General features: G+C 62.4%; 1 protein-coding gene across 1 annotated transcript in view; it reads right to left on the bottom strand.

The window, feature by feature from the left end:
- Positions 1-3,550: 3,550 nt before the first annotated feature.
- UGT8 (UDP glycosyltransferase 8) overlaps positions 3,551-25,292 on the bottom strand; it is a 44,712-nt gene continuing 22,970 nt past the window's right edge. Inside the window, exons 4-7 of the mRNA XM_054716763.1 lie at positions 9,467-9,609; positions 8,390-8,466; positions 5,203-5,422; positions 3,551-3,933 (exon numbers count right to left, since the gene is read on the bottom strand). Coding sequence (XP_054572738.1) covers positions 3,570-3,933; positions 5,203-5,422; positions 8,390-8,466; positions 9,467-9,609 — 804 coding nt within the window. The 3' untranslated portion in view covers positions 3,551-3,569. The remainder of the gene's footprint in view (positions 3,934-5,202; positions 5,423-8,389; positions 8,467-9,466; positions 9,610-25,292) is intronic.

Raw genomic sequence — 25,292 nt, 5'->3', positions numbered from 1 at the left:
CAAATGTGTCTTCACTCACAGCATCAGTCCTTTGTCCTCTCGTCATGCCCTGGGCCCCTGCCCTAAGCACCACAACACAACCCGAGGTCGTTTCTGTGCTGCAGGGCCGGGTGCTGTGTGTGGGGCGGGGGGGGACGGGGGAGGGAGGCAGGGGGGGGGCAGGTGGAGAGGCCACACCTACTTCACCCAGGGAGCAGCCAGGGGCGTAGGGTGTGAGGCAGGGTGGACAGCGTGCCCTCTGAGCACAGGGCATGAGGGGACCTGTCTCCTGCGGTTGTTTCGCTGAATTACAAGGAGTGGAGGCAGGTGGGTGCAGGGGGTTCTGGGAGGCAAGGTTCGGACACAGACACCCACTGACCAGCGGCCGTGAGCGCAGGCCCCAAGGCACAGCCAGGCTCCCAGCACCTGCCGGTGACCACGTACATCAAGCATGTCAAACTCAAAGGCTAACACGAGCCAAATAAATGAGGCATGCGGCCCATGGGCCGCGAGTTTGACGTGCTTAACGTACATCGTGGCTCCTCCATGGAGAGACCCCAGCTTCTGGCAAGTTTCTGGCAGGTCACAGGCCACCCTGCTGTCCAGTGGACACCGCCCAGCAGCCCCCGCCCAGCAGCCCCCGTGGTCCAGGGGATAAATTCCTCTTCAGTTCGCTCCAGAGGTGAATGTCAAACAAGGCACCCACTGTTCATAAACCTGAGGCCCACACAAAGGTCTCACAACCACCCACTTCCTCCCTGTGACCCAGGGCTGTTCTCTGCCCCAGGAGTCTGTCTGACAAGTGGCCGGATCGGCCTGTGGCCACTCAGAGCGGCAGGCGGGTACGGGCAGCCAGACTGTGGGGTCTGCGCACAGCACGGTCTCAGCAGGAGCAGATGAAGGGCCGAGGTGCCCACCTGCCCCCCGCCGCCCCACCCTGTCTGGGCAGAGGGGCAGGCAGGCGTCTCAGCCACACGTGGTCTGGAGGTCCAGCACCGAGGTGCCCACCTGCCCCCCACCGCCCCACCCTGTCTGGGCAGAGGGGCAGGCAGGCGTCTCAGCCACACGTGGTTGGAGGCCCAGCACCGAGGGCCGGCCTGCTGGACAGGGCGTCGTGTATCCCCACCTGGCGGAGGTGCCAACACGGGGGGATGTGCAGAGCAGATTCCTGGGGTTACAGCCAGGCTGAGCTAATGACACTAGAGACTGTCCCCGAACACGGGCCCCGAGGCCCGGGCATCTGAGGACAGCCCAATCGTAAGGCAGTCCTGCTCCTCCAGAGCCTCTAACTTCCCTCACTTCAGGCAGAACCCACTGCGGCCCGGCCTAGGGACTGAGCCTCGACCTAGGAGCCAGGAGGTCCGGGTTCCATTCCAGTCAGGGCACGGGCCCAGACTGCGGGCTCCATCCCCAGTGTGGGACGTGCAGGAGGCAGCCGATCCATGATTCTCTCTCACCCTTGATGTTTCTCTCTCCCTCTCCCCTCCTCTCTGAAATCAAGAAAAATGTATTTAAAAAAACTCCACTGTGGTCCCCGGCCTGGCCCCCCCCAGGCCGGACTCCCCGCCCGACCCGCCCGCCCTCCCCGAGCAGGGAGCCGATCTCGCTCTGGACGGCAGGCGTGTTGGCGTCTTGGTCCCGTGTGGCGTGACCATGACCAGCCGTGGGATATCCGCACAGGCTCCTTTTAAAAATAAATGAGTAAAAACCTTCTTGAAAACGTTGTTTATTAGAGAATCTAGTGCACGTGTGGGAAATTGAATCCCATCTATTTATCAATACCGGCTCACAACCAGCTGACCAGGAAAACAGCCACCCTTACCAGTTTCAATTCTGGGACAAGGTTAGGATCCGTGGCGGGGATCTCGGAGGGAAACAGGTCCCCGTGGCAGTAAACATTCCCACGCGTGACCAACACACCGCTTCCCACGCACACTCACATAAACCTTGGGACCCGTCTCAGAAACACGCTGGTCACGCACATACTGTGGCGAAATGAAACCTGAATAGAAATTATTGTACAACGAAACCTGAATGAAATTGTATCCCAACGACATTTCTCCTTGGTAAGTCGCGTTTATTGTTAAGCTCTGTCACAGCCGAGGTTTTGCTTCATCTCCGGTGGGCGCTCACTGACAGCTCATCCTATTCCCGAACCGCAGCGCCGGCTCCTCACACACTCGAAGCCCTCCACGCCCGCCGCTCACGGCCTGCACATCCTCCCGCCCACGGCAGGGCCCGGGCGACGTGCCGAGGGGCGGGGGCCTGCGGGCACCACACTGCCTCAAGCCCTCAGCGCGGCGCGGGGGCGAGGAAGCCGCGTGCTTCTGCGCGCAGCTCGGCGGCTCCCGGCGGGGCGTGAGGTCCCGTCATGGTGCGTGGGGAGGTGACCGCGGTCGGGGTGTCACCGTCTTCCCACGTTCGTGAGCGTCATCAGGTAGCTGGTGTGTCTCAACGCTCAGCCGTCAGACACGGGTGCCAAAGCACCATAAATGAAGCCACACGCCAAGTGCAAATGCGAAGTAAACAGAACGACCTGAAGTAACGGGAGTTGCCAAGGGGGTGTCGGGCCTGGGGTCCTGCCGTCACCCCGTTCCGGGTGAGGATGTCACCGTCGCTGTCACTGTCCCGCCGGCCGCAGTGGCCAGAACCCGGTGCTGGGGGCGGGCAGGGGGCAGGAGGGAACAGGAACTCATTCCAGAACTGGCTTCCTAAGAAGGCCTGCTCTCCGTCACCTCCACGTGTCACGTGGCGTCTGAATGAACACGGTCAGACAGCGAGGGGCGACGGGGCGGGTTCAAGTTAACATTCTGAGAGTCACACCTGAAGAAGGCAGCAGGCAGCAGTGGCGAGGCGCCAGGGACGCCGCCCGCCCCGACGGCTCCCGGCCTGACCCGCTCCAGGCTCGGCCGCTCCGTCTACCACCGGCAACACGCTGCCAGCCAATTCCCGGCCGGGGGAACGGACGCTGCCCGACTGTGCGCTTTCCCCAGAAGCGTCCACAGTGCGTGGGAAAAGGAAGACAGAAAACAAAAAACCTAAAACAAGCAAGAAACACAAAGGAGTACAAAACCCGGCGCACTCATCTTTTCATCTCTTCCTCGGCGGTCGGCGTGGAGGGAAGTCGTTTGCACGTGTCCTGAGTTTGCGTATTAAATTCCGGGAGAGAAACGGCCGAATGCGCTGCGCCCTGAACAAAGTGAGAGCAGCCAGGCCACACTCCCCTCGGGGAACACATGCTCACACGCACGCACACGGGTCAGGGGAAGCACACACGTGTCAGGGCTCGGAACTACATCTGACACGGGCACTGGGCGACTTCAATCATTCAGGCTCCTAACAGGTCCGGCGGGCGGCATGGGTGTGGGAATAAAACAGGTTTTGCATGAGAGGTCGGTGCTCCCACAGCCGCCCGATGCACAGGGTCGCGTTAGTGGATCAGAGAAGGGGTTAGAACTGCTCGCTGACGGCTCTCGGGTTAGACTATGGGCAGCAGCGACACGGGCCACGGGGGCCACGGGCCACGGGGGCCACGGGCCCCGGGGGACACGGGACACGGGGGCCACAGGCTGCAGGCCACGGGCCGCGGCTCACTTGGACTTCTTGTCATGCAGGACGTGGCCATTCCTCTTGCACCTGCCGTTCACAACCCCGTTGACGTGATGTCCGTTCACGGCGCCGGGCCTGCGCCGGGCCCAGCAGCGGCGGGCCTGCCTACAGGCGAGCGGCGCGGCCCAGGCCAGCAGGGCGCCCAGCAGGGCGGCGGCGAGCAGCAGCACGGCGGCCACGTCCAGCAGGAAGTACTGCCAGAAGGACAGCTGGTAGACGGCGGCCTGCAGGTGGCGGGCGCCGCGGTGGCGCAGGATGTACTCTATCCAGTACACGGTCCGCTCCACGGGGTGCCCGGGCTGGTCCCGGTGGATCTCAGACAGCTGCCGGGCCCGCCTGCGGAAGCTGCGGGAGGAACACGGAGTCACCAGGTTCGCCCGGGCCACCGTGACCCGAGCGGGAGGGCGACAGCACGCACCCCCGGTCTGCGCCCAGCGCTCCGCCCGTGCTCTGAGCACTCAGGTCAGCACGGCGTGCCCTGGAGCAGCGGAGGAGCGTGGACACCAGGCGCCCGGCTGTGGCCACAGGCGGGTGCGGACGCAGCAGTTCTGACGCACCCCGCGTCCCCACGCCCGCCACGCCCCTCCGCAAGCCCTTCTCTTGCTGAGAGGCCCCCGTGACCCACTTGGGGTGTCCCGGACAGAAAGTGCCTCCGGGGGGAGTCCGTGCCACAGGCTGGGCCGTGAGGACTCACTCCCCACCCCCCCCACCACTTGCTTCACATAATGAAACCTCCAGATGCAAAAGAACCCCCAGCACAGAGCGCGGCCCTCAGGAACCCCCGCGAGAGGGAGGTGCCACGACCTCCGTCACGGGGTGAGAAAGGGGGGAACCTCCTCGGGACCGTCGCGGCCCCTTTAACTGGAGCCCCTGCTCACGGTGTTGCTGACGCCAACCAGGCTCTTCAGCAACGGCCGCGTGTCAGTCCCTCACGGCCACGGACAGGGACGGTCAGCAGAAACGGGACCCCCTGGCCAGCGCCTCCTGCACAGGAGCCTTAGGTCACTGCTCCCCTCGCCTCACACTGTGGGGCAGGAACTCGCTCACTGCACAAATGCTCTGCCGTCCGGCACCTGGCGTGCTGGGAGCCGCCTGGTTTTAACAGTGCAACCTGCCTGGCTAGTGTGGCTCAGTGGTTGAGCATTGATCTATGACCCAGGAGGTCACAGTTCCATGCCCGGGTTTCGGGCTTGATCCCCAGTGCGGGGCATGCAGGAAGCAGCCGATCCATGATTCTCTCTCATCGTTGATGTTTCTCCCTCTCCCTCTCCCTTCCTCTCTGACATCAGTAACCACAGATGTGATGTTGTTTTTTAAAAGGGGGGCTGCTCCGTTATCACCTCTGAGGCCCCTGTGCTGAGGCTCAGTGGGGAGAGCGGCCAGCTCAGCACACATCGGCGGTTCAGCAACACAAAGCGGACTCTGACGACGCCTGGCCTGAGCGGCGTCACTGCGGCCCACACCGCTCCCCTGTGCGTCCTCCCCGGGAATGTGGGCCCAGGGGCTGTTTTCACTCCCAACTCACGGAGCACCTGCAGGAGGCGACATGCCGGTGCCACAGCGAGGGCTGCGCCCAGTGGCTGCGTGCGTCTCCCGCGCCAGCGGGCAGCTCACCTGGGGTCGCTGATCACCTGCACCAGGGCCGCGTGCAGCTCGGCCTCCGTCACGGTCTTCCACTCCAGCAGGATGCCCATGCCCTTGGCCTGCACGCGGGTCATCGTGTCGTAGTGGTCGCCGAAGAGCGGGATGCCCACCACCGGGACGCCGTGGTACATGGTCTCGAAGATGCTGTTCAGGCCGCCGTGGCTGAGGAAGGCCTTGGCGTGAGGGTGCCCTGGGGAGCGGCAGCAGAGAGAGCGCCAACGCTGCGTCATGCACGCCAGGCAGAGACTCAGAAACCTCTGCAGCGCCAACAACACGACCAACAGCGGCCCGTCTGTGCCCCGGTGCGCGCAATCACACGCCACCTGGTCCCGTGACTTCCGTTACTTACAACCCTGGGAAGGCCTTCATGCCTACACGGTGGCCACGGGGTCTTCCTCTTTACCTTTAGCTACTTCACCGCCAACACACGCGGACGTGGTGGGTTACGTTAAAGCCCCTCAGCTATAAAGCCTTTTAAGCAGCCAAGGTCGGTAGCTCTGAGGCTTATCCCAACGCTCTCCCAAACGCACACATCCCTGACCACCGCCACCAGGGAAATGAACTGCGACTCACAGGAAGTCCGTGGGAGCTAGAAATGGCAGCTCGTGCTCCTGAGGGCAGACGCGCGTCCTGGCTGCGCCAGTGCTGCCCACGCTGGAGCCAGCCCGTCTGTGAGAACTGCTGTGGGGACTCGGGCTGGGACCCGGTGCTCGAGCCCATGCTCCCAGGACGCCGACCCACCTGCACACCCCCGCACAGGCCACGTGGGCAACCCCCTCCCCCGCACAGGCCACGTGGGCAACCCCCTTCCCCACACAGGCCACGTGGGCAACCCCCTCCCCCGCACAGGCCACGTGGGCAACCCTCTTTCCCCACACAGGCCACGTGGGCAACCCCCTTCCCCACACAGGCCACGTGGGCAACCCCCTCCCCCACACAGGCCACGTGGGCAACCCCCTTCCCCCACACAGGCCACGTGGGCAACCCCCTCCCCCGCACAGGCCACGTGGGCAACCCCCTTTCCCACACAGGCCACATGGGCAACCCCCTTCCCCGCACAGGCCACGTGGGCAACCCCCTTCCCCGCACAGGCCACGTGGGCAACCCCCTCCCCCACACAGGCCACGTGGGCAACCCCCTTCCCCCACACAGGCCACGTGGGCAAACCCCTCCCCCACACAGGCCACGTGGGCAACCCCCTCCCCCACACAGGCCACGTGGGCAACCCCCTTCCCCCACACAGGCCACGTGGGCAAACCCCTCCCCCACACAGGCCACGTGGGCAACCCCCTTCCCCGCACAGGCCACGTGGGCAACCCCCTTCCCCACCCAGGCCACGTGGGCAACCCTCTTTCCCACACAGGCCACGTGGGCAACCCCCTTCCCCACACAGGCCACGTGGGCAACCCCCTTCCCCACCCAGGCCACGTGGGCAACCCTCTTTCCCACACAGGCCACGTGGGCAACCCCCTTCCCCACACAGGCCACGTGGGCAACCCCCTTCCCCACAGAGGCCACGTGGGCAACCCCCTCCCCCACACAGGCCACGTGGGCAACCCCCTCCCCCTGCACCGAGCCACGTTGGCACCCCCTCTCCCACACCCGACCATTTGGGCAACCCCCTCCCGCTCCCCTGGCCACATTGGCACTCCCTCCCCTGCACCAGCCACGTGGGAACCCTCCCCTGCACCAGGCCACATGGGAACCCTCCCCTGCACCAGGCCACATGGGAACCCTCCCCTGCACCAGCCACGTGGGAACCCTCCCCTGCACCAGCCACGTGGGCACCCCTCCCCTGCACCAGGCCATGTGTGCATCTGCATTCACCATTCAGGGTCACTCAGTCACAGACACTGACGAAAACCAGTCCCAGCAGATGGGACACTGGGTGACACGGCTGCCATGGGGATAAAAGCGGGAACCGATCAAAGTTCACGAGGTGTTGCAAACCCACAGGTCCCTGAGCACTAGGCTCCCTGAGGAAATGGACAGGCCGGCGGAAGGATAGCAGGCCGAGGCGCAGAGTAGACGTACCCTTGTCTTCTGAAGACAGCAGGCACACGGGCCCGTGGCCTTGGGCTCGAGGGGCCCATCCCCGCGCAGCCCCCAGCACCCAGCGGGTGGTCCCACGGGGTCTGTCCCTCGACCACAGGACTTGCCGCCCCAGGGGACCCACTCTCTCCCTGAAGGGAGCGTCGCCCCAGGCCCAGCCTGGAGAGCAGGTGGCGCTGGGTGCACGGGGGACGTCTCGGGGTCCCCCTGCTTGCCCTGAGCGCCCTCTGACCACAGCCAGGAACAGTGTCTCGAAGGTGCCTGGTGCTTTAGGAGGAATTTCCGCGGATGATCCAAATAAAGTCAAAATAAATGGACTGTTTCCTTGGCCTCTGCTTGTCTTTGGTTTTCAACTAATGAATAACCTTGAGTGTCTCTGTAATAAAACTATGACACAAATCTACATTTTCACTGTCAATTTACGACTTCAGGCAATTAGTCTAATTAGGTGTAACTTCACTCCCTGCTGATGTTTTAGTCATATAGGGTATGTGATTGTTTAAGTGTCTTTTCCAGAAAATCAACATCAGTGACTGATCCAGAACTTCACCTACAGACCAGTGATCAGCCTCCGCACAGCCTTTTCCAGCAAACAGAAGCTCTGGCTCGCTGTGGCATCTGGGAGCTGAGGTGCCAGATGACGTCACTGCTGTCTCCTGGAGCAGCCCCAGGCGCACATTAGTGCCCGAAAGCCTGGGTCAAGGTCATGTGCCCACGTTAGTGTCTGAGCCTGGGTCAAAGTCATGTGCGCACAGCAGTGTCTGAGCCTGGGACAAGGTCGTGTGCGCACAGCAGTGTCTGAGCCTGGCCAAGGTTATGTGTGCACAGCAGTGTCTGAGCCTGGGTCAAGGTCGTGTGCACACAGCAGTGTCTGAGCCTGGGACAAGGTCGTGTGCGCACAGCAGTGTCTGAGCCTGGCCAAGGTTATGTGTGCACAGCAGTGTCTGAGCCTGGGTCAAGGTCGTGTGCACACAGCAGTGTCTGAGCCTGGGACAAGGTCGTGTGCGCACAGCAGTGTCTGAGCCTGGCCAAGGTTATGTGTGCACAGCAGCATCCGAGCCCGGTCAAGGTCACTCGAGCACAGAGCGCCTGAGCCGCTACTCACCCAGCAGGTCGTTCTGTGGCAGCCACTCCAGGAGCTTCGTGTTGTTCCCCAGGTTCCTGGGTCTGGTTCCAGAAAACCTGCGGGCACAGCAGAGAGGCCCCTCTCAGACACCCCCTCTCTCGCCGACTCCGGCCACAGCGTCGGGTTAACACGGAGCTGCCACACCCGCTGTGGACTCTTGGCAAGGAGCCATCTTTCACAACATTGCACGTTTTCACTGACAAGCAGGAGACGCCGGCTCACACGGCGGCCCGGTCCCCCTCCTCGCCTGTGCGCAGAGGGGGAGGGCACCCACAGGAGCCTGTGCTGGGAGCCCGACCCCCAGGACCCAGAGGAAAACCGGGGGCCCAGGGCCAGCAGGGTGACCGCCAGCTCCGCCCTGGACATGGGCTGGGAGGCCACAAGGGTGTGCGGCCCCCCATCCGCCCGGGACAGGGCTGGGGGACGGCCATATGGGGCTGGCCCTGCCTTGGTCTGAAAGGAGAACCTTAAAGGCTTACCGGACGTGAAGTGTCCTACACCAAGCCGAGGGCACTCTCCGCGGAGCCTAACAGGAACCCCACAGGACGGGGCTGAGGGGTCCAGCCCGCCATTTCCTGTCGGCCAGGAGCTGTTAGAGGGCACGCTGCACCCTCCGAGCCAGCTATCGTGGCGCCAGTTCACCATTGGGCCCCCAGGGCCCACGGGGGCGGGGCAGCGGGGCACAGCCCAGCATCGCAGCGCAGCACCTGCAGGGCGGGGCCGCCTCTGGGCCTCATCACCAGCATCACGGTCACGGCACGCCGCTGTGCTTTAAGGGCCGGGCCCAGGTGGGAGCCAAAGCCCCGTGGAATGTTCTACCCACTTACCACCCGCCCACGGTCCCCCTTCCAGCCCCGATCTGAGGCAGAGAAAGGACAATGAAGGACAGCGGGTGAGTGGGGCCACCCCCGCACCCCCACATCTCCGTGCATTCCCACCTGGACCTCCCACACCAGAAACGCACGCAGAGCCCCGCTGGGCCGCTGGGGCCTCTGCGCCTGTCTCCGGCCGCGGCAGGGCGGAGCGGGGAGAAGGGCGTGTCGGGCCGGGCCGTACCTCCAAATCACCTTCTGGGGCAGCCGCCCCAGCGCCCCGGCCAGCTTGTGGGCGATGTCCTCCGACAGGTACTTCACGCCGGCGCCGAAGGACACGAGGACGAAGCCGTGCTCGCTGGCGCCGTCCACCCAGCTCTGCAGGTCCTGGGAAGCAACCGTGGAGGCGACTGTGACACGTGACAAGCTCCCAGTCAGTGTCCCGCCCGCCCGCCCGGTGGACGTGCCTCCGGGGAGTTTTCAAACCGTCGGAGTAAGGACTCCAGGACCAGCATTTCCCTAAACACTGATCTCACGGAGGAGGAGGGAGATGGCAGCAGCTCTGGTAAAGTAACAGGCAGTGACACCCGGGCAGGACGGTGGTGGCCAGGCGGCCAGGCCCCGCTCTGTGCATGGTGCAGCCACCTCCCCTCCCCCACCCCCCCGCACCACGCCAGGGCAGGTCCGCTCACGGCTCCTCGGTCACGCTCTCAGCATCTGCAGCACATCTCTCCCCTCCCCTCCCCCTGGGCGGTCACGGTGCCTGCACTCAGCGCCTTTACGGCAGGGCAGGCTCCCTCCGTGTGCCCAGACGAGCGTGCACACTGCAGAGCACATGCCTCCTGCACATGCATGACGGGAAACCGCACTCTGCCCTGGGAGCGCCCATGGGCCAGAGCAGGGCCTCCGGGCTCCGCAGGGCCCAGCCTCGCCCGCCGACCCCCCACCAACCTGCGGCTCCCCTCAGGCTGTGCCCGTCACCGGCCGGGGAGCCAGTGTCACCATAACGGGTGACATGGGGAGCAGGAGCCAACAGTCACCCCACTCCACTCCGTTGGCCGGGTAGCTGCTCACCTACACTCGGCTCTGAAGTGCTTTCCGCACGTGGCTCCTGAGCAGACATGCTTCCCAAGCAGACGCCCCTCACCTCCCGCAGGGTGAGGCAGGCCAGCTGTCTGAGGTCCGTCATGGGACACGTGGCTCACACGCGTGGCCCAGCCAAGTGCTGGGGGTGCACAGACCGGCCTGTTTCCACGATGGGGCCCTGCACACAGCAACACGCTTCCCGTCCCCCATGATTACACGGATGCCATGGGTCAGTCATGGGGCAGGAGGCAAGAGGGACCCGGAGGGGAGGGGACTGCGTGGAGGGGAGGGGGCTGCGGGGAGGAGGGGAGGGGACTGCGGGGAGGAGGGGAGGGGACTGCGGGGAGGAGGGGAGGGGAGGGGACTGCGGGGGAGGAGGGGAGGGGACTGTGGGGGAGGAGGGGAGGGGACTGCGGGGAGGAGGGGAGGGGACTGTGTGGGAGGAGGGGAGGGGACTGTGTGGAGGAGGGGAGGGGACTGTGGGGAGGAGGGGACTGCGGGGAGGAGGGGAAGGGACTGCGGGGAGGAGGGGAGGGGACTGTGGGGAGGAGGGGAGGGGACTGCGGGGAGGAGGGGAGGGGACTGCGGGGAGGAGGGGAGGGGACTGTGTGGAGGAGGGGAGGGGACTGCGGGGAGGAGGGGAGGGGAGGAGCTGCAGGCCCAGTGGAAGAACTAAGAACTTGGGGGCTGAGCCCTAGACACCAGAGCCTGGGGCCCACGCAGGCCTGGGGACAGCCAGCTGCCATGACCATCTGTCCAGATGGCGCCAGCAACCCCAACCTACACCCCCAGGAGCGTGAGGGAGCGTGTCGTGTCGGGAAGGAGTCCTTGGGCCTGTCGTCCCGGGGAAGGTCCTGCCCGGACCGGAGCGTGTCCTGCCCGAGGGGACCCGGCCTCGTTCCCATTCCGTGTCCGATGGATGTGAAAACTGTCCCGCTGAGGCCAGGCGGGCGCAGCCACTCGCAGTCAGAGGGCGAGGGGTCAGGAAGGCCGTGGTGGAGCAGGCCCTCACCCACCGCGGGACAAGGGATTGTGATGCTGCTGAGCCAGCCAGCACTCAGCACACCGACCCCGCGCCCTGACAAAGCGCCTGCGGGAGCACAGAGCCACCGCAGTCTGGCGGGCGTGACTGGCACAGGCCCTGGTGGAACCCAGCTCAGAGCCGCTGGGTGACGCCCCCAGCCGGCCGGGGCCTCCGAACCCCGCTTTCTCCCCTCAGAAGTGCTGACTGCAATTTCTAAGAGCATCCCAATGGGTTGGCCAAGCGGCCTGCGGAGGCGGCCCAGGCCATGGTGAGGGTGGCGGCTGGATCCAGCTCTCGGGGAGCCGGCCCCAGCGAGCCTCCGGGAGAAAGGATGCGTCTTCCTTTCCACCGGGTCTGGCATCTTGGCTCTCTCCCATTCGGCTCTTTCTCTTTTTGCTGCGACAGGGACTACGGAAGCAAAATTCGAAACCCCGGCCTGAAGGGAGTTCCGTGTCCAAGGCTCCTAAGACCTTCAGGAAACCGCAGGGCCGGCATCACCCGGCCGTGACCACAGGCGGAGAGGCACCGAGAGGGCAGTGTGGGGAGGACGCCCGGGTGGGAGGAGCTGAAAATCCCACCCGAAAAGAAAAACCCGCCCAGAGGTGGGGTCAGATCCGACTTCTGTTGCAGGAGAGCCTGGTGCCTGGGGAACGAGAGATCCGAGCTCTGGGCAACACGAGGCTGAGGGCGGTGGGTGCGGTGGGGAGGTGGCCACGCTTGCTGCTCGTCGGCGGTCCGCCGGCCGACCGTTCCCGGTTCTGCTGAAAACAGGCCAGCGGACGGGTATCCAGGGGCCCAGCGCTCGGGCGTGTCAGGTCCACTCGCCGACTCGGCAAACACCACCCAGCGCCCACCTGTCTCCCAGGCACCGGGCGAGTGGAAGAGTGAAGGAAGGAGAACTCGGCCCTCAGAGAGAGCACCTCTCCAGTGTGGCCGCAGCGGCCCCGGGACTGACCTCCCGTCGGGTCTGACCCGTTACCGCTCACTCCCCCACAGCCCACTGCCCTGCGTCCTCCTACAGCCCTCACTTACCATGCCCCGCCCAGGACCTCCCGCCGGACACGCCTCACGTGAGGTCGCCGTCGCGTGTGACCTGGCTTGTGAGACTGGGGGCACTCCCTGCCTACGTCCCTCAATGGCCATCCGTACGAAGACCACACGCACACGTCCTTACTTTCCTTCCGTTCACTAGGTAAGTGAGACTGTCTTTTCCCAGAAGCTGAGCTAACAGAGAATCCTGGGCATTTTAACGAAATGCCTCCTTTTTAGACTCCAGTCCAGCTGCGAAACCTCGGGGCCTGCCTGGAGGAAACGCCTCCGTCCCGGGAAACAGCGGACGTTCTCTGTGACCACATGGAAGTCACGGCCGACGGCGAGCAGGCTGTCGAGGTCAGAGAAAGAGGCTCCGGGTCAGAGCGCCCACGGGACACGTGAGCTGGGTGTCTGTCCGCAGCACTAACGAGAACACGGCCCTCGAGTCAGGATTCTGGGCCGTGGACAGTCGGGGCCCTGCCTGCAGTCCCGGCCCAGAGACCCCACCGAAGGCCCTGGTGGCCTTCGCTCAATCCGCTCCTCCAGGGGGACACAGAACCACGCGTGCAAGTCTCCGAACGACACCACTCTGATGCCGGGCCACCCCACGTTCCAGGCGGGAAGGGCTTCACGTCTGAGTCCGACCGTCCAAACTCCGCACAGGCCAGCAGGGCCCACAGCGACCTCCTGACCCCAGGACACGCCCGGCCCGGAAGACAAGCCTGAGGAGGGCCGGCCGGGAGGCCGTGGGAGCATCTGTGCCACGGTCTCTCACCGCGCGGCCGGCTCGCTGGCAGGCGTCTGGCCGCCCGCGGAAGACGGGAGGCCAGAGCGAGTTCCGTAGGAGCAGAACGGAAACCGGAACAGGTGACCGAGAAGCAGGTCTCCCCTCGGCCCGTGCAGATGTGGTCATTTCATCCCAGCACCATCTCAGTTTACTATAAACCCTCGCCATGTGTCCTCCAGAGTAGTGTCAACTCAGCACTCTCCTCACCGGGGGTACTGACCAAACATTCAGGAACTCTATCATTGTCACCCTCAGGGTCAAACCCTCCTCCGTTTCAGCACCTGGTGGCAGGTCCTGCAAGTTCTGTGTGTTCTCCACTCGGCAGAGTGGGAGGCCGGGAGCCAGCCGGAGAGGGGTCCGCTGGGGTGCGTGGCCCAGACAATGAGGACCCGGCCCCATCTGCCCCCCATGTCACCCCTGCAGACGGGGATTCCTACAGCCTCTCAGGAAGCCGGGACCCAGAGGGGCCAGGCAGAGGCTCGTCCAGGGGCGAGCGTTTCTGGGCGGAGCCTCGGCCAGTGCCAGCCTTCCAGAACCTTCCGGGCTGACCCGACAGAAAGATGACACTACAGGGCACCCCCGGCGGGAAGGGAACCTCAGCCCACCGAGGGGAGATGGGTGTCCCACCTCCGTCACCTCTGTGAGCCGACGTGGGTCCCCTCTAGCTCACGTCACAGCAGCCCCAGTGCGTATCTGCACCGCGGCCCCATAGCTCCTGTCTCGCCAGTGGCTTCTCTCTGGCTCCTGGGCCCTCACACAGTCGCCGCCTGATCAGGAGCAGCGAGCTCAGCCCTGCTCGACCCGGTCCACTCAAGCCAGGTCCACTAAGGCCCCGTCCACTCAATCCCGGTCCATCAGGCCCCGCCCACATAGGCCCCGTCCACTCAGGCCCGGTCCACTCAGGCCCTGTCCACGCAGGCCCTGTCCACGCAGGCCCCGTCCACTCAGGCCCGGTCCACGCAGGCCCCGTCCACGCAGGCCCCATCCACGTAGGCCCCGTCCACTCAGGCCCCGTCCACGCAGGCCCGGTCCACGCAGGCCCGGTCCACTCAGGCCCGGTCCACGCAGGCCCCGTCCACGCAGGCCCCGTCCACTCAGGCACGGTCCGCGCAGGCCCCGTCCACGCAGGCCCCGTCAACTCAGGCATGGTCCACTCAGGCCCGGTCCACGCAGGCCCCGTCCACGCAGGCCCCATCCACGTAGGCCCCGTCCACTCAGGCCCCGTCCACGCAGGCCCGGTCCACTCAGGCCCGGTCCACTCAGGCCCGGTCCACGCAGGCCCCGTCCACGCAGGCCCCGTCCACTCAGGCACGGTCCGCGCAGGCCCCGTCCACGCAGGCCCCGTCAACTCAGGCATGGTCCACTCAGGCCCGGTGCACGCAGGCCCGGTCCATTCAGTGCTCCAGTTCTCAACACAACTTCCTGACTTTACCCATGAGAATAACTAAACTTCTCACCAGTCCAACCACCTGGCCCATCTGCCCCCCACATGCCCGAGCCACACTCCATCCACTGCCAGCCAGCACCTGCCCACACAGGTGACCTTTCACACTGACCCCCGTGTCCCGGCTTATTCCTCCCTCTGTCCACACGCAGGGCCCTCAGCAGGGCGGACACCACCTTCTACCTCAGCCTCTGACCTGAGCCAATTGAAGCATTTACTCTGTAATTTCTCTTCTTGGACAGGACTGTGTAGCGCTCATCAGACTGTTCACGTTAAACTTGTTATAAAGCTCTATGTACCCCGACGTCCTCCCCTCAGCCAACCATCAACGCCTACAGGCCACAGCCCCCCAGCTGCCCACGACTTGTGCCCACTCAGCACCATCCCCGGCCTCCTCTCCGTCTGGGCTGACAATGACGTTCACGAGACGAGCGCCATCGAGTTACCATGGGTCTGTCCTAAAGGCGCACGTGTGACTCCTCCTCCTCTGACCTCCATGTGCGTTTCCACCGTGATGTGCATCTGTGGAACCTGCAACAGCTGCAAGTGCGCTGAGCACTGCAGGGACATTATGCCTCCTACGTAAGTTTACAAGGCAGGTGGGGGCCCGGCCGGCGTGGCTCAGTGGGTGAGCGTTAACCTAGGAGCCAGGAGGTCACGGTTCGATTCCCGGTCAGGGCACATGCCTGGGTTGTGGGCTCGATCCCGTGTGGGGCGTGCAGGAGGCAGCCGATCCATGATTCTCTCTCATCGTTGATGTTTCTGTGTCTCTCGCCCTCTCCCCTCCTCTCTGAAATTAATAATAAAAATATATTTTAAAGTAACGGGAAAATAACAAATCAAAAAATGAAAGGCACGTGGCCGATGCCTTGAGGATTTGGCATCTCCCAAATGGCCCGGGTCCACGGAGCCCCGCCAGGCCCACCCCTCCCACATTCCAGTGACGTCTGTGGGCATCATTGTTCCAGTGGACACGTGGGCATGACAAAGGCACGTCCTCGATCCCGCCCAGGCGCTGCTGACGACAGACCTGGAGGCGTGCTGCCTCTGAGCAGGTCTGGGCGAGGGGACAGGAAGGAACCTGCATCCACAGGAAACCAGCCTTCGAGCTGGACAGTCTGAGCGTCCCACCCAAGAGTTGAGGCGTGTTATGGAGAGAAACGTGGCCAGAGAAAGAGGCTGCAGTAGCATCTCCAAGAAGAGGCGTCAGGGGCGGAGGGGACAGGGCTGCGGCGGCAGAGGGGACGAGAAGAGGCGTCCGGCACTCTCAGTGGCTCACGCTGCCTGGCCCTGGTGACTTAGTGCCTGTGTGGCCCAAGGAAACTGGGGTGCCCACCCCCACGAGCGCGCGAGGTACCGGGGTCATTCCCTCGGGAACAGCGGCGAGGAGGCTTGCTGGCGAGGGCCTCGGGTCCCTGCAGCTCCGAGAACCTCACCCACAGGGCCTACAGGGAGCTGGCGCTGGCGGTCAGTGAACTTGGCGAGGCCATGCTGGGACCCGTCCTGGGGGACCTGGGGTGAGTGGCAGGTGGGGAAGGTCCTGGCATCAGAGACAGAAGAGGTGGCAGCGTGAGGAGCCCTCGGGGCAGAGAGGCGGGTGCCCAGCAGGACAGCAGAGAACCTGCTGTCCACAAAGAAAACCCGCCATGAAGTGAATGAGGAACACGGTCAGGGAAGGGCAGGGGCCAGGGCCAGCAGGAAAAGTAGAAAAAGACCTTAATTTATGGCAAGTTCATCCTGGGCTCCTGTCACCTGACAGGTGGTTCTCACAGGCTAAGTCCTCAAAGCCAACGGAGACCACGCACCCAGGTCAAGTGCAACAGCAAGGACCAGTGCCTGGACGCCGCCCTGCCTCCCGAGGGCGCAGAGTTCAGAGGGAGAGGGACGGTCCGCAGTGACGCCCACAGTCATGGCGCCTCGCAGAGCCGCTCACACCAGGGGGAGCCTTCACCTGGGACAGTCGTGGGCCCCGGGCGGCCAGTGCCCAGTCAACCTGCAACGGCGGCCCCCCGGGAGCAGTCTGAGTCACCCTGTCCCTGCGCAGAGGGCCCTGCGGCCCTGGCAGCCGGTCACCCGGGCTCAGCCGGTCACCGGGGGCCAGTCCGGAGCGGTGACGCCCAGTGACTGTCCCCGCCGTCTGAATCAGTGGCTCTGACTCTCCCTCCGTGACGCCCGTGGCCCTCAGAGCAGAGCCCGAGGCAGAACACACCCCCTGGGGCCGCAGGGAGTCACGCAGTTCTGTTTTTGGTTTTTGTTCATCCTCACCTTACACTATTTTTTCCACTGATTCCAGGAGAGAGTTTAAGGGAGGTGGAGGGGGAGAGAGAGGGAGAGAGAGAAACAGACGTGAGAGAGACACATCAATTGGTTGCCTCCCACACGTGCCCCAACTGGGGCGGGGAACCTGCAGCCCAGGTACGTGCAGGGAATCAAACCCCAGACACCAATGCTCTAACCACTGGGCCACCGGCCAAGGCACGGCATGGCTTTTTAAATAAACATGTGTTTCTCATGTACCAACAGAAAACCGAACAGCAAACTTAAATCGCTTTGCTTACAACCTCAAAAAGCCACGAGACAGGTGACATCAGAGGGAACGTGACGTCTCATTGGTTGAGCTGCGCGGCCAGGTCACCGCACCTGCCGCCCTGAAGGCGATGAGCTAGTCACACCGCGGCTCAGCGAGTGGAACTCATGAGAGGAATTCAGGAAGCAACGTACCCTCAGCCTCACCGATCGGTTAAAAAAAGCAAAAAACAAGCTTAGCCAAAGAATCTCGTATTGAAAAAATTGAAGACACGTTGATCAAGTCCTAACTAAATAACCGATGGCAGAACGTCCCCCCGTGGCCCCGGGTGCCGTGGGCCTGGCCCGTGCGGGCAGCGCGCTCTGCTCGCCCTGTCCGGTGTACCTGCCGACACCGCCGCGGGCGGAGACCCCGGCACACGGGAGGCACCGCAGCTCCAGGCCCCGGAAGCTCAGGCACAAATGCAGAACACATTCCACGGGGTTAATGACGTTGAAGAGGCCGGTCTCCCCGCCAGCCGCACGTGCATCAGACGTTAGCGTGTCTTCGGCCGCGGCGGCGACTCTAACAGGGGACAGGACAGAGCGTGTGGGTAGCTCTGGGCCCGTCTGCCCCCTCCTTCCCCCAGTGAGGCCTGTCTCTTCCCCTCCAGGGGAATGCCTGGTGCCTCAGAACGACTGACCTTCACCTCGCGACGGCACAAGGCCACGCTTACAGTGACCTCCTGTGGTAATTGATGCCGTGCGCACAGGTGGATGGAGAAATAGACTGTTCACTTTTGTTTTTCTGTCCGTTTGCAAAGGAAGAGGACTAATAATTCAGTAAAGGGAGAAATTTTGACTCTATAATTCCTTCAGGTTTAACTGCATGTGTTTTACAGTCTCAAAAACGAATAAACCCACGCAGGCAAGGTGTTTCATTGCTGATTGAAAAATAAATTAATAAAGTTAATCACAGGCTAAACCCCAACCGTCTCATCATCCCATCAATACGCTCAGCAGAAGCGTCTGACGACATCTAACCCCCAATCATGGTGAGAGCTCAGCCAACCAGGAAGAGCCCAGCTCCTGGACGCGGTGAGTTCCGCCGACAACACCGGACCGCTGACCCCTGCCGAGTGAGAGGAGCAGGCTCCCCATTCCGATCAGGGACGGGCAGGACGCCCCGTCACCACTGCACTCAGCACCACACAGGTCTCACCAGTGCAGCAGCACAAGAGGAGATAAAAATGTACCGACTGCGAAGAGAGAGAGCCGAGAAATGACCATCTCTGTAGAAAGTGGAAAAGAATCGACCAAAAACCTCCCAGTACGAAGAAGCGATGGTGACAAGGTTGCAGGCAGCGAGGGTCAAGACAAGGCAGCCCCTGTCCTGGTGCCAGCTACGGACAGCGGGACCTGGAATTGAACAGTCCCGGCTCAACTGGCACCTCCAAGCGTGAGATGCTCAGGTAGCATCTAACCAAACGTACAGGACCCTGACGCCTGAAGCCGAGGGAGAAGCAAGTGCATAAGGAGAAAGCCCACATTTGGGGACAGGCGGGGGCAACACTGTCAGATGTCAGTGCCTCCATCTCCACCTTCAGGTTCAACCCCCCAGCGAGTCACGCTGTGATCCGACAAACTGAGCCTAACGTTGCTGTGGAGGCAAAGCCCCCGGTCATCTCCCTACTGACGGGGACAGAGCGGAGGGCTGAGGCTGACCAGCTCCATGGCCAGCTGTGAGGCTACAGGAATCGGGACGGGGTACTGACGGGGCCAGAGCGGAGGGCTGAGGCTGACCAGCTCCATGGCCAGCTGTGAGGCTACAGGAATCGGGACGGGGTACTGACGGGGCCAGAGCGGAGGGCTGGCCAGCCTCACTGCTGACTGACGCTACAGGAACTGGACAGGGGCACTGATGTGAGAACAGACCGCAGATCAACGGGATGAACAGAGCCCAGAAATAGACCCATAACCACAGCCAACCCACCTCCGACACAGGAGCGAAGACCGTGCTCAGCCAACAGTGCTGGAGCCACTGGCCCCCCACGTGCAAAACATGAAGCTAGACACAGACCTCACACCTTCAACAATATCACGTCAAAGTGGATCACAGGCTGAAATGTGAAATGCAAAACCATGAAACTGCCAGAAGGTAACCTAAGAGCACGGACCACACCTACGCACGGCACCTGCACCTGGACGGCACCTGCACACGGCACCTGCACGTGGACGGCACCTGCACCTGGACGGCACCTGCACACGGCATCTGCACCTGGACGGCATCGGCGCACGGCACCGTCCCAGTGTAGGCGGGACCTGCACGTGGCACCTGTCCCAGCATGGGTGGCACCTGTGCGTGGGAGGCACACAGCAAACTCTGGTCACTAAGTGAAGGAACCAGCACATGGTACGAGGCCATGGCCAAAGTGATGAAGGAGCTTCGGAGCCCAAACCCAAGTTCAGACCACGTCACGGATGGGTCACGTGATGGGTGGATCACGTGACTGGTGGATCGTGTGACAGGTGGACCCAGGGCAGGAAGTCCTTGTGAAAGACCCATCGGCCGCCTTCGCACAGACGGCCTCAGGCCGCGGCACTAAGTGGCTCTTTCACATGAAGCTGTTCTCCTTCTCCTGTTCTGTGCTCACACGGTCACTCCTCGCAGAGCTGGGACACCAGCCTCGGACACGTGCCTGCTGTTTCCCGTCCGCCTGGCGTGGACACGCAGTCGGAGGGAGTCAGCGCCGGGAGGCGGCCTCACGGGGTCCACAGTGAGTCAAGGGCACGAGCTAGTCCGACACCTGGGCATGTGCTTTGGCTTCTCAAGTGCCTTTCAACTTGCTCTTCACTTCTGGCCGTGGTCCAGAGGAGGGAGAGGCCAGAAAGAGCCCTTCTGTCCTGGCGTTCCGGGAGGAATGGCACCAAAACCTGATCTCCACTCAACATTACCTGACAGCGCAGCGCATCTCAGCCAGGGAGGTACTGCTCAGTCACTGTTGCACGTGGCGTGTGACTGACCTGCAGCTCTCCACATGCATCCCGTCCTCCATGACTTTATAACATGCTCTAGAGCACAGGTTTCTACACGCTTTACAACATGCTCCAGACGCACAGGTGTCTACATGCTTTACAACATGCTCCAGATACACAGGTGTCTACATGCTTTACAACATGCTCCAGACACACAGGTGTCTACATGCTTTACAACATGCTCCAGACGCACAGGTGTCTACATGCTTTACAACATGCTCCAGACGCACAGGTGTCTACATGCTTTACAACATGCTCCAGATACACAGGTGTCTACATGCTTTACAACATGCTCCAGATACACAGGTGTCTACATGCTTTACAACATGCTCCAGATACACAGGTGTCTACATGCTTTACAACATGCTCTAGACCAGTGGTCGGCAAACTCATTAGTCAACAAAGCGGCAAACCGCAGCTCACGAACCGCATGTGGCTCGCGAGCCGCAGTTTGCCGACCACTGCTCTAGACACACAGGTGTGATTGCAATCTGCCTTCCAGGAGCCTCTGATGCCAAACACCCTTCTCCCCTCAAGTGCACACAGTGTGGCCTGAGACGGGCACCGTGCCGGCAGGCGGGGCACAGGTCTCGGCGTGGGGCTGGCGTGCCTCCACCCACTGTGGTGGGATGTGGGCTTGATACCCGGGGAGGTGGAGCGAGCAGGTCCCCGAGGCCGGGGCAACACCGATGAGGAGTGTGGCTCACCCAGAGTCGACCAGCACCTCCGAACTCCCCAGTGCTTCCTTCTGAGGGAGGACGCGTTTCCGACAGAACTGCGACGTGAACGTGTTATGTGCACGGCGGTGCCTCCTGCTCCCCCCGCGTCTCAGGCAGCGGGTGCCGCCTACTCCCCCTTGAAGCGCAGGGGGGCACACCCGGCGCGGCAGCCCGCGTGGGGCCACAGTCCCGATCCCTTGCACTCGGCCACTGTCCCTCGGGTGCTGGCTGTGAGCAGTTGAAAGGCCATGTGTCACCGCCTTCCACGCCCACTCGTGTGCGTGGGCGGTGAGGCCCGGGGCTGGGGACACACGGCTGTGCCCGCGCCTGGCACTGCACCTCTGCCCTTCACTGAGCAGACCGGCCGCTGGTATTGATTCTTCTGACCCGTGTCTTCCTGCCTCCTGGCCTCCAGTTTCAGTATAAAATATTCAGGACCCGGAAAGTAACCAGGCAGCGGGCGCTGTCAGCACCGAGCACTGAGGCCTCGGGCGCTCTCTGCTCGGTGCCGAGGCTCAGAGAGAGAAAGGATGGGTCCCCAAGGCGAGGCGGCGGGTCCAGGGCAGGGCGTGGGGGGCTCTGGGTTCGGGGTCGGGTTGGGAGCTGAAGGGGAGCAGAATGAGGGAAAGGAGAGATCGTAGAAGGCCATGCGTGCGCCTGGCAGTTGGCTGGGGCGGGTCTCCTTAAAGGGCGGCATTGATAGTCACTCTCTGCAGGTTAAAGGAAAGCACTTCGTTAAAGATCGCCTGCGCCACACTCGGCACAACTGCTATCCCTGGAGCCTCTGCCGTGTGAGGGTCACTGTCTGTCTTCTCACACAAAGCGCACTGTGTCCAGGGCCCTGGGGCTGTGTCCAGCCGGGACACTCATTGCTGAGTCCGGGCACGAGGAGACGCGGGCACAGCTGTGGCCCCAGCTGGCAGCAACCACAAACCTCGGCTCTGAGAACCGGGGCTCGGGCCCTGCCAGCTGAGAGGGCAGAGTTATCCACGTGAGCAGCAACGACACGCGTGTCCCATCCATGTCTCTGTGGGGGAGCAACTGCACCAGAAGGGAAGCAGCCTTGGGGACCGAGTCAGGTGACCTCACACGGCAACTGCTCCAAACCGTTTCCATCCAACATCATAACTAACACCAGTTTTAGCTGTGTCACCACGCACGTCCAGGCAGATAAACTACCCTCTCTGCATCAGACGTGACTACAGGCAGCCCGTGTCCGTTCTGGGAAATGGACTTGGCCCCGTCGATGGCACAGGTGTGCGTAATCAGCACGCGAATCACCTCCCGAGAACAGCCCAAACCACACCTGTCTGCACAAACGTCTGCCCTTTCCATCGTGAAGCCCAGTGAGGGAGTCTCACGTATGATTTTACTACGGGACAAGTTACTTAAGACTTAGATAGCTGTAGGTTGCAAAGAAGAAGTCAAGAGAGCAAGCGCATTGCTGGAGGAATGTGAACGGAGAACAGGTGAGCCGCAGGCTCCTTCCATCATCGCCCCCCCCCCCCCCCCCAGGAATGTGTGTTTGGAACTGCGCCAAGTTCCGGGCACCTAAGCACGTGGCAGAGTGGAAAATTCCTTATTTCCTACTGCTCTCTATACTTTCCAACTAAGCATGAACTTCCCCAAAATGAAACCGAATCTGCTAAGGCTTTAAGCATTTTCCTATGTTAATGTTAGCCTTTAGCAAAAACATATTTTACCAAATCTTTTTAAAAATTCCCTATAACCAAAAGGGGAAAGACACAACTTTTAAGGTGATGAGAAACCAAATTGTGTATCTGGCTTGGTTTTTTTTTTTATTCTCTGTAAGATTCCAATCCAAGGGAAAAACAGCCCCCCATAAAAGTGGCAATTCAATTATCTTCTCTGAAAAACTGCATTTTCTGTATCGTGCAAAATAAAACCAAATGATGGTTTCAATTTTAATCATGCTTTTTAGAAATCCAATACGATGTGAACAGCATTTCTGATGACTGTGCAGGGTCTGCTGGAAGTCCAAGCTCGCTGTGTGAGCTGGAACCCCTTCCACCTGCCGATCTGCCCTGCCACCTGCACCGTGAACATGACTGAGGGGCACCTGCACAGACCTGCTCGGCTGGACTCGCCGACCTGCCTGCCCAGACCCAGTGCTCTGAGTGAAGAAAGGACGTATTTAGTGTGTGCCCGGTGCTCACTAGAGGGGGGCAACGGCTTCTCCCCACAGAAGGAAGACAAAACACGCACTCAACCCACAACACCTGCGCGGAGCCCGCAGGTGCCGAGCTCAGCCTGCAGGGATCTGGAGGGACTGCGCAGAGGGAGGACCTGGAGGGACCGGCCCAGAATGAGGGCCTGAGGGACCAGCTCAGAGCGCGGGCCTGGAGCCCGGGGGCCCGAGCGGAGCCCAGACGAGAGTGAAGGACACGAGAGCACACTCCACAGCAGGGTGTGTGCGGGACGTGACCAACGAGGAGCCAAACCACCACCTGAGGAAGTGACAGCGAGAAAGGAGGAGCTGACCACAGGGACGCAGCCTAGGATTAAATGACGCGCTGAGAAGCCGACATTCCAACCAATGAGCTCCGAGGCAGGTGCGGAGCAGCTGCATACCTGGTGGGGTAGCACAGCCTCTCCACAGAGTGTCCAGAGAAGGCCCCACAGGGGCTGCGTTGGAAGGAGCGTCTCCGTGGACACATGCCCTGCATCACGGGGAAGCCACAGGCCATGCCACAGCGAGGGACAGAATATACCCTGTGCCCCTGGTTTCACACTTCTCACACCTGATCTGCTCACAGGCGGCAAGTCCAAGAAACCGGCCACTCAGTGTCCCCCCAGCCATCCTGGGGAAGGACAGAAGGACAGACGGGCTCCTGACCCCGCCTCGGTCTCTTACCTCTGCCTCTCTCACCTGTGGCTGTCCCTACGACCAAATTCCCCATCTCTAGAGCTGGAGAAGGCGCCCCTGAGCCTGCTGACCTCGGGGTGCAGGGAGGAGGACGCCCCTGAGCCAGCTGGCCTTGGGGTGCAGGGAGGAGAAGGACACCCCTGAGCCTGCTGACCTCAGGGTGCAGGGAGGAGGAGGGCGCCCCTGAGCCTGCTGACCTCAGGGTGCAGGGAGGAGGGCGCCCCTGAGCCTGCTGACCTCAGGGTGCAGGGAGGAGGGCGCCCCTGAGCCTGCTGACCTTGGGGTGCAGGGAGGAGAAGGATACCCCTGAGCCTGCTGACCTCAGGGTGCAGGGAGGAGGGCGCCCCTGAGCCTGCTGACCTCAGGGTGCAGGGAGGAGAAGGATACCCCTGAGCCTGCTGACCTCAGGGTGCAGGGAGGAGGGCGCCCCTGAGCCTGCTGACCTCGGGGTGCAGGGAGGAGGACGCCCCTGAGCCAGCTGGCCTTGGGGTGCAGGGAGGAGAAGGATACCCCTGAGCCTGCTGACCTCAGGGTGCAGGGAGGAGGGCGCCCCTGAGCCTGCTGACCTCAGGGTGCAGGGAGGAGGGCGCCCCTGAGCCTGCTGACCTTGGGGCACAGCATACCAGGGCCAGGGCACCCAGGTCACCTCTGCAGCCACGGCAGCCACAGTCCCCGCTCTGACACATGAGAGACCAGGTCAGTTCACGCAGAGGGAAGTGGACGGGACCTTGTCTCATTGTCAGTGGCATGGCGGCTGCTCTAATTCACTGCGGGACGGACCTGGACGGCTGCTGGGGCTGCAGGTGGGATGCATCCGACACTCGGGACAGACAGGTGACGCTGTGACACTGACAGGGCTGTGCCGAGGACCTCGCATTTGGCAATGATTCCGTTTGACGCCGGTCATATAATACGAACCACGTACTGAGAGCTGCCATGGCCCCAGGACTGGGCTAGATGGGGACACCACCTGGGCACAGGAGCGAGGCTCCCACGGACTGGTTCAGCAGCACCTCCAGACACCCCACAATTCAGGGGTGACGTGGCCGAGATTGCGACCCACAGGGCCTGAGCCTCTCAGCCAGTGGGGACCCACCTAGGAATCAGCAGTGGAAATGCGTTCATTTTGGGTAAACGCACGATGCCTTCACGCTGCCTTCATCCCCCTGCGAAGCCACCAACAGCTGCGAGGACACCTACTAGGACTCCATGTCCTCACTTCCGACTGCTGCGAGGACACCTACTAGGACTACGTGTCCTCACTTCCGACTGCTGCGAGGACACCTACTAGGACTACATGTCCTCACTTCCGACTGCTGCGAGGACACCTACTAGGACTACGTGTCCTCACTTCCGACTGCTGCGAGGACACCTACTAGGACTACATGTCCTCACTTCCGACTGCTGCCTCCCGGGCCAGGGCAGGGATGGAGCCTGCAACCCAGGTACGTGCCCCTGACCAGAAATCAAACCCACGACCGTTCAGTGCAGGGCCAGCACTCTAACCACTGAGCAACACCGGCCAGGACCTACATTCACATTTAATACCT

Source organism: Eptesicus fuscus, chromosome 6 (assembly GCF_027574615.1).
Source record: "Eptesicus fuscus isolate TK198812 chromosome 6, DD_ASM_mEF_20220401, whole genome shotgun sequence".
NCBI lineage: Eukaryota > Metazoa > Chordata > Mammalia > Chiroptera > Vespertilionidae > Eptesicus > Eptesicus fuscus.
Note: the sequence above shows the minus strand (reverse complement) of the source record. Positions and strands in the feature narration are given on the sequence as shown.